Genomic DNA, 16,626 nt, shown 5'->3' on the forward strand with positions numbered 1-16,626 from the left:
GTGTGCTTCATACACAGATAACATTAGCATACTCAAAAGAAAGGCTCTGGCCAAATGTGATCATTTGGGTTTTGGAAATCTAGATACTTGGGATATCCAGTGGAATAACACATGGGGATGAGGTGGGGGATGGGAATTCAAGTGACAGGCCCCTGTGCCAGAGAGACAGTCAGAAAGTCAAGTGAGCAAGGACTGAGATGTGTCTCGAGCATATTTTGCATTATTTGGTTCCAGAATAGCAACAAGAGCTGGGTGTAGCTACTGTTTCCTCAGGCTGGGTGTAACGTGCTTTTGCTAGCTTCAGAAGCCCCAAATCCTTTCCTGGGTTCAATTTCTATAACATGGACGTCTTCTAGACTCCTCACTACTGAAAGTTTGGTTCACGGACAACATGGACCTCATGGAATCAGATTCTGCATTTAAGACTCCCAGGTGATTTGCATGCGCACCAATATTTGGGAAGGGTTAATCCGCATGACACAAACATCACTTTCAATACCTCAGGAGCCGCTCTGCTAGAAACTGTTTTCCTGTTAGAAGCCAGAAAAGAAATAAAATAGCTCCTGCATGAAGAACTAAAAAGAGACTTTTTATAATTGGAGAAGAGAGAAAAAAAGCTAAATTAAGTTTCAATGTTGGTGATCGTCTGCAACTCATTGCCACAGTTAAACTGCAGTGGAGAAAGACGGGTTTTATTTTGTGTGTTTTTTAAGACATTGGAGTGATTTCTGGAAATGTTTTCTCTAAGAAGGCTCACGTGATGTTTGTGTTTACTTGTGGTTGCCCTATCCTATGCTGCATAAATCCTTGAAAGGAAAGGTTTTAGTTAGTTGCTTTCTTTTTTTTTTTTGAACAAAAAGGAAAAAAAAAATAGGAAGAGGTTGTTTAAAATGGCTGAATCATGTAAACATGATTTAAAGCTGTCTACATAAAAGAACAACACAACTAGCTGGAAAGGGGAAAACCTAGTCTTTCGACCAGCAGGTTATGTACACAATGTTAAAAAAGGAACATAGATGGGATTTGTTTTCTTTCTTTTTCTTTTTTTTTTAACCAGTTTGAGTAGCTTATCTGGCCTTGTGTCAAAAACAGGCCAAATGTTTTGGAACTGGCTGGAATGTGCTGAGGGGCAACTGGGGAAAAGGGCAGGGCTCAGTCATTCCTGGGAGTATCTGATTGACACCAAGGATGCTGTTGAACTGGGGCCTTATCTGAAAAGAGACAAAAGGATCATCCGAGTGGCAACTGATGGGCCCTTCTAGTTCTCAGACACTCTACATAGGTACAGAAAGCTTTGGTCAGTAAAAACAAATCCCATTTTAGTGAACTGAATGAAATTTTAAATACAGACTCCAGTGTTTTCTACAGCCTCCCTTCCCCCACGTGTTTAATTACTGAGTCATCATTTCATGCCCACTTCTTTCTTCTATAAAGACATTCACCAAGAAACACTACAAGAACCCATGTGGGACATATTTCTGAGTTTAGTTCTGAGGTAATTTTCATTTTTCTTTTTTGTAAATGAATTTGTAGGCATTTGGTCACTAAATGAAAAGTGTTTCCCAACATGTTCAGTGAATGATTTCCTTGACTGCCTCATGAGAGCTAAATGCAGTTTTCCTATTATTGGCATTTACACTTTCTCCTTCCTTTATATGGCCTGTGCTCATATTCAATTTTCAATTCCAAACCACCGCAACTTCTGTTAGAAACAGAGGAACATACATCTTAACAGAAATGTAATATGTAATGTGAACTGGGGGTTTTCATTTTTCACGTGAAATTGACAAAACATATTTAAGAAAATAATCCACCCCCTATTTAATCTGGTCACCTGTTTTCTAAATATGGATTTCTGTTTAAGATTTTTAGCTTTCTTAATAGATGCCATGATAGGCACAGAAATGTAGCAACAGTCCATGTGGGTTGGAGCTTGTTGGCCACAAATCACCTCACCAGTCTCTTGGTGAAGAACTTCGGGTCTTCCTACTTCTAATAATTCAGTTTCACCACATTCTAGCAAATATTGTGAACTTATTCGATATAGTCACAATTTTTAAGATTATTTGGGGCAAACACAGCACCAGAGTTGAAATGCAATCAGGTGTTCTGATGTGGTGTTCTGACTACTGTCAAATCCCGTGCCATTCTATCTGTAGAGCTCCTTGTTCACTTACCTACAGTCAAACACCCTGGCACCTGCTCCTGTGTGTGCCTCAGAAATGCAATGCAGAACATTTGGCCAAACTTTTCTTTTTGAAAACCAAATATCATCTTCAGTTCATCAAATTTTCTACTGAGATGTGTATGGGTGTTTTTCCTTTGAAAAGTTAAAGCATTAATCAAGGCCAGTTGGAAATATTTCATGATTGAAATGAAAGTAGAATGGCTCAAGGAAAAAAATTAGCATTCAGAAGACTAGAAAGCAGGATAAATTGATTCCAGCAGTGTTTTTCAAGTCTTTTTGATGGTGTCCCACAGAAAAAAAGACAATTTACATGACAATGCAATACTTACTACCTACAGTGCCCTATGATGCTTTCTATCCATTTCATTTTTTGAAAAATGCTGACTGATACATTTAATTAATTTTGAGACACTCTAAGCTGATCTTACTATTTAATGGATTGTGAGTCATGGCTTGAAATACACTGGATATGGGGTTACAATTTTGAGATCATCAGACCTGAGATATCTTGGAACACTGACTGCTTTTTCTGTTGCTTTACGATCATTACTTCTCAATCATATTTACCTCCTCTTTTTTGAAGGTAGGCTTGTCTTCTTGGAGCTTTTCTCTTTTAGCTTGCACTTTAGCTCCCTTCTCTTCTCCCTTTTTATTTTCAAGAATGGTAAGGTCATACAAGTAAAAGAAGCCCTTTCTAGTTTACAAGAGTGACAGGGTGCTCAGATCGCTTTGCACGTGCTGCATGGGATGGCTTCTCTTCTGCCGTCTCAGCGCTCACAGCACAGTGGTTCTAAACAGCAAGGTGGGCTATTTTCTTCCCACCCCAACATCTTCTCGTGTGCCTGCCATTGCGCTTACTGAAATCTAGCATGATGTGGCACTCCTCGTGTGTTTACAAACCTCGTGTGTGGTTTGGTGCACTTTGCTCATGATCTCAATTGTAGCTTTGTTCATGAGCCTCTTATACAGAAGCAGGAGTTAAAGACACCTTCAGTGCAATGCAGGCTTAGTGACAGAGAATTTGCTCTGGAAAGGTGAATGTGAAAGCATCTCCTTTTTTCTTTTTTTAGGGTTGGTGGTGGTGTGGTGGTGGTGGTGATTAGGTACAGTGCTTTTAATGCAGCCTTGCAGACAGAAAAAAATCTTTCTCAAAGCTTACAAACATTTCCCCCCTACTATTTCCACCCTTCCTCAGGCCACAAGAATTTGTGTCACCCAGATAATAAAGAAGCATGTATGCTCTTAATTACCAGTCAGTTATACATTGATACTACCCTAAATTAATGGCTTTCTGCAAGTCTACATTAAGCTGAGGTCTACATGTTGGCAAATCAGGGTTTTGATTTTTTTTAAGGAAAGGTTCCAACCAGTTCCTTTCCCCTCTTTATTACCAGTTAATTTCCAGGTATTTGTTTTTGCCTTCTTTTTTTCTTTCTTTCTTTCTTTTTTTTTTTTTTTTTTTGTTGTTGAGATGGAGTCTCGCCCTGTTGCCCAGGCTGGGGTGCAGTGGCACAATCTTGGCTCACTGCAACCTCTGCCTCCCGGTTTCAAGTGATTCTCCTGCCTCAGCCTCCTGAGTAGCTGGGATTACAGGCACATGCCACCACACCCAGCTAATTTTGTATTTTTAGTAGAGACAGGGTTGCACCATGTTGGCCAAGATGGTCTTGATCTCCTGACCTCATGATCCGCCCTCCTCGGCCTCCCAAAGTGCTGGGATTACAGGCGTGAGCCACCGCACCCAGCCTGTTTTTGCCTTCTTAAGATGAAATGTCTGACCATTATTATTCATGTCTATTTCCCACCCCAGCTCTTATCATTTTTTTAATTCAACATCAAACCCATGAGTGAGGTAAGGAGTTAAGGGCCTCTTGCCTCATGCAGACCTATGGATAGAGGAAAGATAATTAAAAGAATGAGTTTAGATGCAGGTGCAGAATCAGAAGCCAACACACCACCACCACATTTATCATCTTTGGATTAATTCGGTTTTTTTGGTATTCATAACAATCAAGCACAGAGCAATCAATTTCTCTCTGTCTTTTGGACAGCCAAATTTACTGGCTGTCCCAGTAAAGTTGGTTGATTGAATATTCAGCCATCAATCAATTGCCGCATGCTTGTGTATTGCTATGGCTTGAAAAAATGAACAGCTTGCCAAATGATCAAGCATGTGAGCTATATGCATGTGGCCTCAGTCCCAAATCAGATGTGCATTACATTTCTCACAAGTCACAGGCATCACACATTTGGTGCAAAATGTTTACTGTACCTGTTTCTTTAGGACAGCTGTCTGAAGTTTATCTTCTTGCGCTTTCTTTTCATTTACCCATTTCCCTTCTATTTTCTGTTCTACCTTTTCCCCTTTTATCTTTGTCTCTTGCATGGCACGTTTTTTCTCTTCTAGCTGCTTGTTACGTTTCTGCTCTTCTATCTTAGCCTTCTCCTCCTCCTCTGCCCTGGCCCTCTGCCTCTCCTCTGCTGCCCTTTTCTCTTCCTCCTTTATCCTCTGCCTCTCTTCTGCTGCCCTTTTCTCTTCCTCCTTTATCCTCTGCCTCTCTTCTGCTGCCCTTTTCTCTTCCTCCCTAATCCTTTCCCTCTCCTCTGCCTCTCTCCTTTCTCTTTCTTGGGCAGCTGCTTTTTCTTCTGCTTCAATTCTTGCTCGTTCATCTGCTATCTTTTTATCTTGCTCGGCTTTAATTCTTTCTCTTTCTTCTGCTTCCAACCTTACCCTCTCTGCCTCAGCTCTTTCCTTGTCTTCCTCTTCCATCTTTTCATGATGGGGAATCTCATCTGAACCTTGTTCCCTCTCCTCCTCTTGTTTAGGCTCTTCGGAACTGATTTGCCCATTTTTTAATGACATTACCACTGTTTCCTCCTGGCTTTCAGTTGTTTTCTCTTCCACCATCACCTCTACCTGATTTTCTCCAATGCTCCCTCGCTTTGGCTTCTCTTCTTCCTCCTCCTCCTTTTCCTTGTCTTCTTTCTTGTTTTCTTCAGCATCCCTCCAATCATTCTTCTGGTAGGACTTGGTGACTGTTTCTGTTTCCTCTATCTCGTATCTTTCTTGGCGACTTTCACGTTTTTCTTCCTTCTCGGCAGTTTCGTTTTCTGCTGTGTCATTTTGCATTCTTTTGCTTGGGAGCGACAGACTTGCATCTGTTACTGTTGGGTCGAACTCCTTCTGCCGCTCCAGAGCCTCTTGAAGGCGTTTTTGGCGTCTTTCCTCTCGCCGAGCCAGGCGCTCCAGGAACGCGGCCTCATCATCCCCTTCCACTTGAGTGTTTGTGGTGGTTGTCTTGGCCTCCTCGTCAGGCACACTGTACAACAGAAAGAACAACACCAAAGACAGCTTGCTCATTCATCAGTCAGCAGCATTCATACAGCCTGTGCCACCCAGGACTACAGCAGATGCCAGTAGTGCCAAGCCTGCCCATGTCCCCAGTACGTTACCATTTTAGTACATGCCTGCCTGGCTTTCAGCTGACAGCATGTGCAAGCCTTTCTCTGGCACTGGAGTCTACTCCCCATGCCAGAAGTGCTTTAGGTATTAATGTCCCCTGGGAGCAGTTTTCAAACAAAAATTGATGAGCCTTAAGTGTTTAGATACCTCAGCACCCCTCACTTTTTGAGTTGGAAAACTCCAAGGTGTGTGTTCCACACTGGACCTCAGAGTTTCCCCGTGGAGTGAAGCTCCAGATACCCAGTGGTGATGTGCTTGGTCATGCAACCTTTATTTGGTGGCCTTCCCTTTTCTGTCTCACCTTCCCACACCCCCACCAGCGTTTCTAGCATCACCTTACAAATAAATGACTTGTAGTCAAATCTTTGTTTCTGGACTTGCTACTTGGGGAATTCAAACTTAAGGATCAAACTGAAATAATAAGTGAATTCCTTCGATGTCATGTAGTATTCTCACATGTCACCAAGTCATCTAGAATTCCTGATCTGGATTGAAGGCTCCCAAGGTACTTTGAGAGGAAGAAACTGTACATTACAGTGTTGAGATTCCACACTCATGCCAATGACCCCAGTGGAAGAGACATCTAAGTGTCCCTTACAATTCCTGCTCCTCCTTCCATAGTCGGGGGGAGTGATCACCACTCAAGGATTAAATTTGCACCATCTCCTTTCTTTGCGCCTAGGCGGGGCCAGGTGACCAATAACTGCCAATGAAATGTAAACAAAGTACCCAACCAAGGCAATGAACAAACAGAGGTGCACTCCCTGTCTTCTCTATCTCTGTCTGTTGGTAGATCAGTAAGCGCCAAGCCCTAGGGATTGAGAACCACAAGAGAAAAGAAGACAGGTGGCTGGTTCCACCAACTAGACAGAAATATGCATAATGGTAAGTGTTACTGCACTAAACTTACAATTTGGAGGTACTAATCTTTATCGCAGCCAGCATTACCCTAACTAATGTATACACAATCTACCTTCTTTGTCAAGACTTCCATGAATAAAGGGTTTCTTGTCCATCTTTTCTACAGTGGAAAAAGGGCAGTTAAATTTGACATTTATTTTTAAAAGGAAAAAAAATCTCCAAAAGTTAAACTGCTGTCCATCACCCCCCTCACTATTGCAGGATGCGGGACACTGTCCAAGCCAGGGTGTTGGTTTCTACTTGCAGGAAACAACCAGTCATGTGACACCAGAACTGGGACCAGAGTTGGAAGAATTTGTCTTTCAATGTTTAGAAACTCCATCAAATTTCATAGTTCAGACCAAACTTGGCCCTTTCGAAGTTCAAATTCACTTAATTTTGGAAAAACACATTTCATATTTAACAACGAAAACTAGCATAGTAAAAACTAGCTTTAAAACTTTCTTGGCCTTTACTTTTGCTTCAGGATACTGCGTCCATGAAATTAGACATATAAGGATTAAATGTCCCTACAAATGTAAAAAATTTATAATTGAAGGGGAAGTCTATAGAGAGGGCATTTGGATCAATTGAATTCTAATAATTTTAAAAAGGCACCAAAATTCCAGAGTGCTAGCCAGATTAAAGTACTCTTATGCTAAGAAACCAACAAACTGTATTGAACATTTCTTTGCCTATTTATAAATCATGACCACAATCACCAGTAGATATCAAATGCCAGTTAGAGTGGTTTAGCCCCAAGAAGACTTATTCTTCTTGTGGCTAACTAATATGTCAGAGATAAATCACACGTTCTCAAACCTCAATATGATTTTCTAAAAAAAAAGCATTTGAATTCGATCAATAGCATGAAATAATGAATAATAGCCAAATATGAGAAGGGAAGCACAAGGAAAAGCAAGACTTTAAAAGCAAGAAAACTACAGACCAGCAGTAACTTTTTAAGCTCCTGCTGACCACTCATTAATAACAAGATTCAGGAAAGGCATCAAAATGCCATTTTTAAAACTCTTTCTATTATTTCTCTCTCAGCTTGAAAACAGAAAAGGCAGTGAATAACTATGTTGCCCTCCCGTGTTAAGAATCTGGTAACAGTGAAAATTTATTGAGTGCTTACTATGTGTATGACACTCTGCATTTTACATGCATTATTACATAGTTTAAGTTTAGCAGCATTTTTAGGAGAAAAGTATTAATTTTTATTTCCATTTAACTGAAGAAATACAATTAGCGAAAGGTCAAATTGGGAGTCAAAGTCAGTTAGTGAACCCCAGAAATTATACCTCTTTCCCCTTTGCTATACCCACTCCCCAATTAGAAGCTACTTACTGAGGGAAAGGGTAACCAATATCTGTGCTACCGGCCAACATTTTCAAGACTGCTTTCAGAAACCTTCTAATACAGCCTCCCAAACTTAGGTTAAGGAAGCCGGGACCCATTCCCTTTAGAATTTTCTAAATAGATTGAATTAAACAAAGTAAAACAAACTAAAACCAAAACCACATGTGAGATCTTATATAGTGTAACCATTATAATCAGTCCATGGTTTTAAATTAAAATTATTTTCTCCATTTTCCTCCTCAAATATCCTCATCTTTTTTAGACCTTGGGGCATATAAATGACAATATAAATGGCACATACTAACCATTAGCATAATGAACCATAAGACCTTATTTCTGCTGCAAAAGCCCTCTTTGAAGAAGTTGAACCTATTAGGCATTCTCAACTTCCCTGATTTCTACCAGGGCCCGAGTGAGAAAATACGTAATAGCAAACTCATTAAGTGTGTTTGAATAACCACATTAAATTAAGCAGAATTCTGTATCTTGTTGAATATTATAATGATCAGAGACTATTGATTCAGGCTGTGTACTGGAAAAGAGAAGACATCTGCAATTCATGCCCACTTTAAAAATTCATGTGTTACCTATTAATGGTAGGCACAGAGAACTCTACTATACTAACATATCTTCAGTTCAAAATGGATAGCAATACCCTACAGAATAAATGTAAATACTTTTTCTTATTTAAAGAAATAACCCACCAGAAAACCCTATAGATTCCTTAAAGAACTAAAAGTAGAACTAACATTTGATCCAGCAGTCCCACTACTAGGTATCTACCCAGGGGAAAAGAAGTCATTATATGCAAAATATACTCGCACATGCATGTTTATAGAAGCACAATTTGCAATTGCAAAAATATGGAAGCAGCTTAAATGCCCATCAACCAATGAGTGGGTAAAGAAAATGTGTTGTATATATATACATACATATATATATCTCTCTCATATATATACGTCAGGTCAAATTGGGAGTCAAAGTCAGTCAGTGAACCCCAGAAATTATACCTATTTCCCCTTTGCTATACCTACTCCCCAGTTAGAAGCTACTTACCATACACACACACACACACACACACACACACACACACACACCATGGAATACTATTCAGCCATAGAAAGGAACACAATAATGGAATTCACGGCAACCTGGATGGAGTTGGAGACCATTATTTTAAGTGAAGTAACTCAGGAATGGAAAACCAAATATCATATGTTCTCACTTATAAGTGGGAGCTAAGCTATGAGGATGCAAAGGTACAAAAGTGATATAATGGACACTGGGGACTCAGGGAGAAATGTAGGAGGGGTGTGAGGAATAAAATATTACACATCGGGTATGGTGTACACTGCTCGGGTGATGACTGCACTAAAATATCAGAAATCACCATTAAAGAACTTATCCATGTAACCAAAACCCCACCTGTTCCCCAAAAACTATTGAAATTTTAAAAAAGAATTAAACAGAAAAAATATATACATATATATATATAAAAAAGATATAGCACACCATAGTTATTAATTAAACAAATGCTAGATTGTAAAATGAAATAAAAGCCTTCAAGTGGGGTATGTTTATGAGATGGGAACGGGGTGGAGAGAAATAGAATATCGTGTCCTAATGTCTAAATCAGATTGCCTATCTAATCAGATTAGTTGCCTAAAATGACTGCAAAATAATTCAACAAGTTAGATTGAAAAAGCGTTGAGTTGAGCCGGGAAAGGAATGCTTTGCTTGACAAATTCCATTCAACAGACAGGCTAACACGTAAGTTAGAAATTCCCCGTCCCAAAGAGGAGAGTACCTGTTCTGGGCATTCACCTCCACCTGGTCGGTCACCTGTCCCAAGGATTCTTCCTCCTGCTTCTGCCGCAGCCGTTCCTGTCGGGCTCGGCGGCGCCGTTCCCGGGCTGCCTCCTCTTCATCATCATCATTCCTCTGGTAGGCAATTCTGCAACATTACAAAGACAACCTCTTGAGCATGCCACTTGCCAAATGTCTTCACCAACTTCTTGGCAGGAACAGCCCTGAGCCCTTTTCTGAACTTAACTGCTTAATGAACCACATACGTCTAAAAGGATGGTTCAGTTCCTTAAGTTTAGAGACCTAGTCAACTAGCTTTCAAACTTTTAACTATGTGAAGTGCATTAATCCAATAGCTACAGAAGATAATTTACAATTACCAAATAACAACTTAAACTAAAACATTCTGCACAAAAACAAGTTCCTTTGGAAACTGCGGGTTAGCCTTTTTTTTTTTTTTTTTTTTTTTTTTTGAGACGGAGTCTCGCACTGTCACCCGGGCTGGAGTGCAGCAGCACGATCTCGGCTCACTGCAACTTCCGCCTCCTGGGGTCAAGTGATTCTCCTACCTCAGCCTCCCAAGTAGCTGGGATTACAGGCACGTGCCACCATGCCCAGCTAATTTTTGTGTTTTAGTAGAGATGGGGTTTCACCAAACTGGCCAGGCTGGTCTCGAACTCCTGACCTCATGATCCGCCTGCCCCGGCCTCCCAAATTACTGGGATTACAGGCATGAGCCACCAGGCCTGGCCTTGGATTAGGAATTCTTTACAAAGCTGATTACCAGCATGTAAGATTTAGAAGAAGGGACTCAAAGTATTGAACCAAAAATAATCAAAACGCTTACTTCAAAAGATACAGCATGTTGCATGAATTATTTGTGTAGACACTGTCACGAAGATCAGAAAAGAATCAAGTTACACTACCAAACCGAGGCTGGTGCTAATAAGCCAAAATTATTAAATTTATTTAATAATTATAATAAACATAATATTATAATAAATATTATTAAAATTAAATATTATATTCGGTAATAAGTATTATTAAAATTGGGAGTAGGATATCTTCTTTGCTGGGATTTTGTTTTTCCCTCCAGTTCCTTTTCACTGGAGAGAGAAGGTGTTAGTGACAATTGGTAGGATGCTTCAGAGTCAGTGCATTTTGAAGGGGTGGCAGCTCCCTTTAAGGCCCCCCTCTTTTGCTCTAAAACATGCCTTAGTATCATACCACTGCCATGCTGGGCACATCACAATGGCCCACAGGTGTGTATTTAGATAGAAGTCAATGGGCTGAGGAAGGCAGAAGAAACACAGAGGACTTCACATGTGTATATATTACTTAGCTCTTTTTTTTTTAAGACAGAGTCTAACTCTGTCACACAGGCCAGAATGCAGTAATGTGATCACAGCTCACCACAGCCTTGACCTCCCAGGCTCAAGCAATTCTCCCACCGTAGCCTCCTGAGTAGCTGGGACTACAGGTGCACACTACCACACCCAGCTAACTTTAGTTTTTTTTTTTTTTTTAAGAGATGGGGTTTCACTATGTTGCCCAGGCTGGTCTCGAGCTCCTGAATTCTATTTAGCTTTTGTAGTCATCTAAAGTGAATGTCTATTTGAGGAAATTACAAATCAATATCACTATGCTAGGTATGTTTCTCCTAATACTTATTTCCAAATAAAGAATTGGGGCTGGGGAACTGCAGATGCTCAAACTCAAGAGGAAATAGCTATTTTGAACTTGTTTGACTTAGCTATTTTTGAAGGCAGAATGTGTACTGAGATACAGAGTGCCGAGAAAGGATGGGTGCCGAGAAAGGATGGGTCAATGGGTTGGGTATGGGTGTGGGGCTGCATTGTGTAGCAAGCTGCTTTTTGTACTGGAGAATTACAGTGTTTTTATTACAATGTTACTTACATATCTACAAAATAGAAATCCAGATATGTAAACATTTCATGCTAATAATTATTTTAAAAATTGTGGTAAGAACACTTAACATGAAATCCACCCTGTTGGCATATTTTAAAGTGTACAATACACTTTAAAATTGTAAAAATTGTTAACCACATTGTTAACTATAGGTACAATGTTGTATGGCATTTCTCTAGAACATGCTTATAATTCTTACATCATTGCAAAGCCAAAATAATTGGCAAATTAAAACAAAACAGTAGAACCATACCACTTATACCATATATTAACCTAATATAACTGATGATGGTGTGCTCATGTTAGAGTTATAAACTAGGCATTTTTAGGCTTAGAGTCAGTACTTTATTTCATCTGTGTCATCTTTTGACTTCAATAATAAGAATGCTATGAATGTTTTTTTCACTGAGGTATCTCATAAAAAAACAGGATTAATGATTCCGAAGGTTGGTTGGTTTCTTCTTTGCTACTTGAGAAAATCTGACTTCATGTTTACCAAAATCTGCTCATGTGCAATCCTCAAAAGCCAATACAAATAAAGTGTCACTTAGTAATTCTATAAAATGGGCTGGTTTACTTCACAAATATGGACGGGGGGCAGTGTGATATGGTTGATAATGGATGACTAGATTAGGATTCAGAAAACTTGGGTTTTAGAATTGGTCTCTTACTAATCTGCAGCCCTTTGATTAATCTTTTAAAGTTAAATTTTAGAGTTAAATTTTCTTGTGTGTGATAATCAAATGAAATAATAGACAGATATCTCGTGGCAAAGCATTCTGCACTGCAGTGTCTTCCTGTTGTTAGGAAAGTTCAGTTAAGGAGCCGCTTCGTGAGGAAAGATGAGTTCAATTTTAGACTTGTTGAATTTGAGGTGACAACATGACATGGTTCGAATGTTCCTTTCTAATTCAATCACATTGTAGTTGCAGTAGAAAGCCCTTCCCAGTGGTTTGGCTTCACCCTTCAGACTCTTGGCCTAATATTCATTTGGCTTATTTCTTGGTAGACAGCTTTAACCACAACAGGGAGAATCAATCCTTAATAACTGCTTCCCAAACTAATCAAAACAGGAAGTCTCAATTTGCTTTTTTACATATCTGGATCAGTCATGAGGTCATGACGATTACTTGGGGCCTTCTTTTTCCAAGACAAGCAAGAGGCACAAAACTCCATATGGGATATCCCAATTGATAGGGTTAGGCTTTGTGTCCCTACTCAAATCTCATCTTGCATTGTAATCCCCAGGTGTCAGGTGTTGAAGCAGGAATGTGGTGGGAGCTGATTGGATCATGGGGGTGGTTCCCTCATGCTGTGCTCATGACAGTGAGTGAATTCTCACAAGATCTGATGTTTTTTATAAGTGTTTGGCAAGTTCCTGCTTCCCTCACTCTTCTCTCTTCTGCCGCTTTGTAAAGAAGGTGCCTGCTTCCCCTTCCTCCGTGATTGTAAGTTTCCTGAGGCCTCCCCAGCCATGCAGAACTGTGAGTCAATTAAACCTCTTTTCTTTATAAATTACCCATCTCAGGCAGTTCTTTACAGCAGTGTGAAAACGAACTTATACACCTATCCTAAAAACAAAATTCCTCCGTCCCCTTAATGGAATATAACCTTAAGTCCTTAATTTCCCACTATTTTGAGAAGTTACCATCTTTCTCCTTTCACCTACCCACTGGGCTTCATGGCTGGATATTGCTGGCTGTTAGCTCTAACATGAGACATGAACTAGATTTGCCACATCGGCCACATCACATGTAACCTCTCTTCATCTTTGATTTTTCAGTGGAGCGACCTGAACAACCGATCATCTCTACTGTCTCTTCTGACTCTTCTCGCTCGGTACAGCTTAAAGTTTATAGGCAATCATTCTCCATTTGGAGCCCCTTTTCTAGGATACACAGCTACTAGAGTGTATTAGTCCATTTCACACTGCTATAAAGAACTGCCCGAGACTGGGTAACTTATAAAGGAAAGAGGTTTAATTGACTCACAGTTCAGCATGGCTGGGGAGGCCTCAGGAAACTTACAATTATGGTAGAAGGTGAAGGGGAAGCAAGGCACCTTCTTCACTAGATGGCAGGAAGAAGTGCCAAATGAAGAAGGAAGAGTCCCTTATAAAACCATCAGATCTTGTGAGAACTCACTATCATGAGAACAGCATGGGGGAAACTGCCCCATGATTCAATCACCTCCACCTGGTCTCTCCCTTGACACGTGGAGATTACGGGGAGTACAATTCAAGATGAGATTTGGGTAGGGACATAAAGCCTAACCATATCACAGGGCAAAATTTCTAAGGATCTTTTCATGACTACTGATAAAGAAAGATATTAAGATTGTTAAGAACAAAAACAAGAGCTAAAATGGTTTCATGGCATTTTCAATCATAACATGTCCAGTTGCTGGTTCAAGAACATATCAGTTGACTTTATAGGTAAAATTGTGTCCATGCCAAATGACCTGATAGGGTGGAAATTCTTCAACTTCGAGGCTCCCTACATTCGCCTTAGGCATGCAAAACAGTCATTTCTTAGCTTTTAGGCCTCTCCCTCGTGGTGACTTTCCCATCCTACTAACACCACAGGTTTATTATCTTTTCTTTCAAAATTGAAAAAAAAAAACTCTCAATTGTTCATTCTTTTGGATTTTAAAAGCAAAACACATATAAAAATTTTTTAAAAATCCAACAATTCAAAATGTATAAAGGAGAAATTAAAAGCCACTCCCTAGAATCATACCACCCAGATTTGAACATGATGAGTATGTGATATATTCTACCATTTTCCTGTGCATGCACAGACATTTTCCTTCTTAATAAAATAGGATTATGTCATACATATCATTTCATACACGATTTCTTTAATTTACCTTGTTTATGACTTTTTTAACATATTAGCAATATATAATTTCAATAGCAACACAGTATTCCACTTAGGTATATACATACATAATGATTACATGGATCTACTACGGTCTAACCAATTTTCTACTGAGGCACATTTGAGATTGTTTTCAACTTTATATCTTCTTATAAACAATGCTGCTAAGGACATTATTATAGACTCACTTTAATCACTTGTTCAATTATTCACTTAGGAAAACTTCTCAGAAGTTAGAATTTCTGAGTTTAATTTCTGAGTTTAAGAGTATGCTAGTTTTACAGGCTTTTGATAATCATCGACAAATTGTCAATTTAACACCAGTAATGCATGAAAGCTAATTTCACCACAAAGCAGAATTTATTCAAAAAGACAAGTACACAGGATCCTTATTATATCAAATGATAGCACAGGGCCTGCTTCATGCTTCAGTGAAAGACAAAATGTTGACATTTCTGATTTTCCACACGCCAGATTTAAATGTCTTTGAAATGCTGCTGACTAGTAAAAATCATACCTAACCAACCACTGGATTGTAATAAAAGCATAATAATCCATTTGTTCCTTCTGTGAAAATTCAGCAGATGCCAGTATTAACCTGTCTGCCATATGCTACAGAACAAAGCCACTGATGTTCCCAGATGATTCAGAAGCAGTGTGGGATACTGAAGTTTATCTGAATCATCTGAGAATGACTGAATTATGTTTAATAGAGTTTATTGTGGATCTAATTTTTTTTAAACTGGTAGTCCACAAATGATCTATAAAGTAATTCTCTATGAAATAAAATGTTTGTTTGACCAGAATCCATGAACTTCCCACCTATGCTGGTTGGAAGAAGGTTTATTGTGGAGTATTCTACTTTGTTACTTGGTAAGTGCTTTTGCTCATCTTTTGGCACAAACACTTGGAGAAACGTACAGTCGACCTTTCTGCAGCAAGGCCAGTTGACAGCAACATGGCTCACTGGATATTTGGGAGAAAGAGACATAATCTTGTGTGTGTGTGTGTGTGTGTGTGTGTTTCACACACTGACGAATAAATGCAAAGAATTGTAAAAGTCCATCATAATCACATGATGTTATTCGATTGTGTGAGTATGAAAAAGTAGAGAGGACTGGCTTTTCTTCCATTCCTGGAACCACTGCTTAAGGGCCCTGGTGTTACAAGATAAGAAAAAAACATATATGCCATGGGAAAGCGCTCTTCAAATGCTGTGGCTTTTACACCAAAGATATTTTAGGTCTTTAACACCAGGCCCTGCTGCCTCAGTGTATTTAAGTAACAAGATAACCATGTTACAGTTTGTGCCTTTTAGATAGAAAGTTCAAATAAATTAAAGTCTTGCAGACATGGCAAACGAGGAGATCATTGAGATGTTATTACATTTGGATGGGCCAGGGTCTAAAAGTATGCCAGACGAGAGACAGAGGAACTTGCAGAAGCTTCCTTAGCAAGACACCGGAGCAAGGCACGAGTTGTCCTCTTGCCCCAGTGTTCCCCCACCCCAGCTTCCCTATCAAATATTTCTCAAAACTTCTGCAACACTGGCAAAATTCTTATTATCATCTCAACTATAGTATAGATAGTTTTGTTTGATTTTTACTCTGTGTTCCCCGTAGTTTAAAGAATGTTGCTCTTATTCCCTTCATTTTATCTTTTCTCCATTTTGGTATCTTCTGGTTTGAGATTATAGGACATCATCCTTAAAGATTCAAGTAAAATCATGGCAATAGTATTTTATTAACAAAACAAGACCTCTTATCAGGAAGTCATGTTAAAAATTATATCAGGGAAAAAATAATAGACATTTTTATGGGGAGGGTGCCGATTTTATTACATGTTTAGGCACATTAAAGACTCAGAGAGAATGAAAAAGAACAGTTTAAGTCTATAGAGAGTACAAATATTTACTTATTTTATGTTGATAATCACAGTACTACTCTGAGTAATTACCTAGATAACCAAATAGTTAATCAAGTTTGGATTTGCATATTGCAATGCTGTGTTTTTTACATTTGTGGGATATATAATATAGTCATTTTGCCATGTAAAAAAAATTTAATAATGTGTTTGAGGACTTGTCAAAATCAGTTCAG

The 16,626-nt window shown here is 39.2% G+C and overlaps 2 protein-coding genes across 13 annotated transcripts in view; one reads left to right on the forward strand and one right to left on the reverse strand.

The window, feature by feature from the left end:
- The window catches only part of LOC126949689 (uncharacterized), a 101,982-nt gene that overhangs the window by 45,434 nt on the left and 39,922 nt on the right, over positions 1-16,626 (forward strand). The window lies entirely within an intron of this gene.
- The window catches only part of CALD1 (caldesmon 1), a 238,412-nt gene that overhangs the window by 34,383 nt on the left and 187,403 nt on the right, over positions 1-16,626 (reverse strand). For 7 of the 10 annotated variants that reach the window (XM_050782384.1, XM_050782383.1, XM_050782380.1 and 4 more), the window contains 3 exons: positions 9,721-9,867; positions 4,461-5,508; positions 2,756-2,833 (listed from right to left, as the gene is read on the reverse strand). In XM_050782384.1, coding sequence (XP_050638341.1) covers positions 2,756-2,833; positions 4,461-5,508; positions 9,721-9,867 — 1,273 coding nt within the window. The remainder of the gene's footprint in view (positions 1-2,755; positions 2,834-4,460; positions 5,509-9,720; positions 9,868-16,626) is intronic. The other 3 variants (XM_050782387.1, XM_050782388.1, XM_050782386.1) reach the window with 2 other exon arrangements.

Source organism: Macaca thibetana, chromosome 3 (assembly GCF_024542745.1).
Source record: "Macaca thibetana thibetana isolate TM-01 chromosome 3, ASM2454274v1, whole genome shotgun sequence".
Classification (NCBI taxonomy): domain Eukaryota; kingdom Metazoa; phylum Chordata; class Mammalia; order Primates; family Cercopithecidae; genus Macaca; species Macaca thibetana.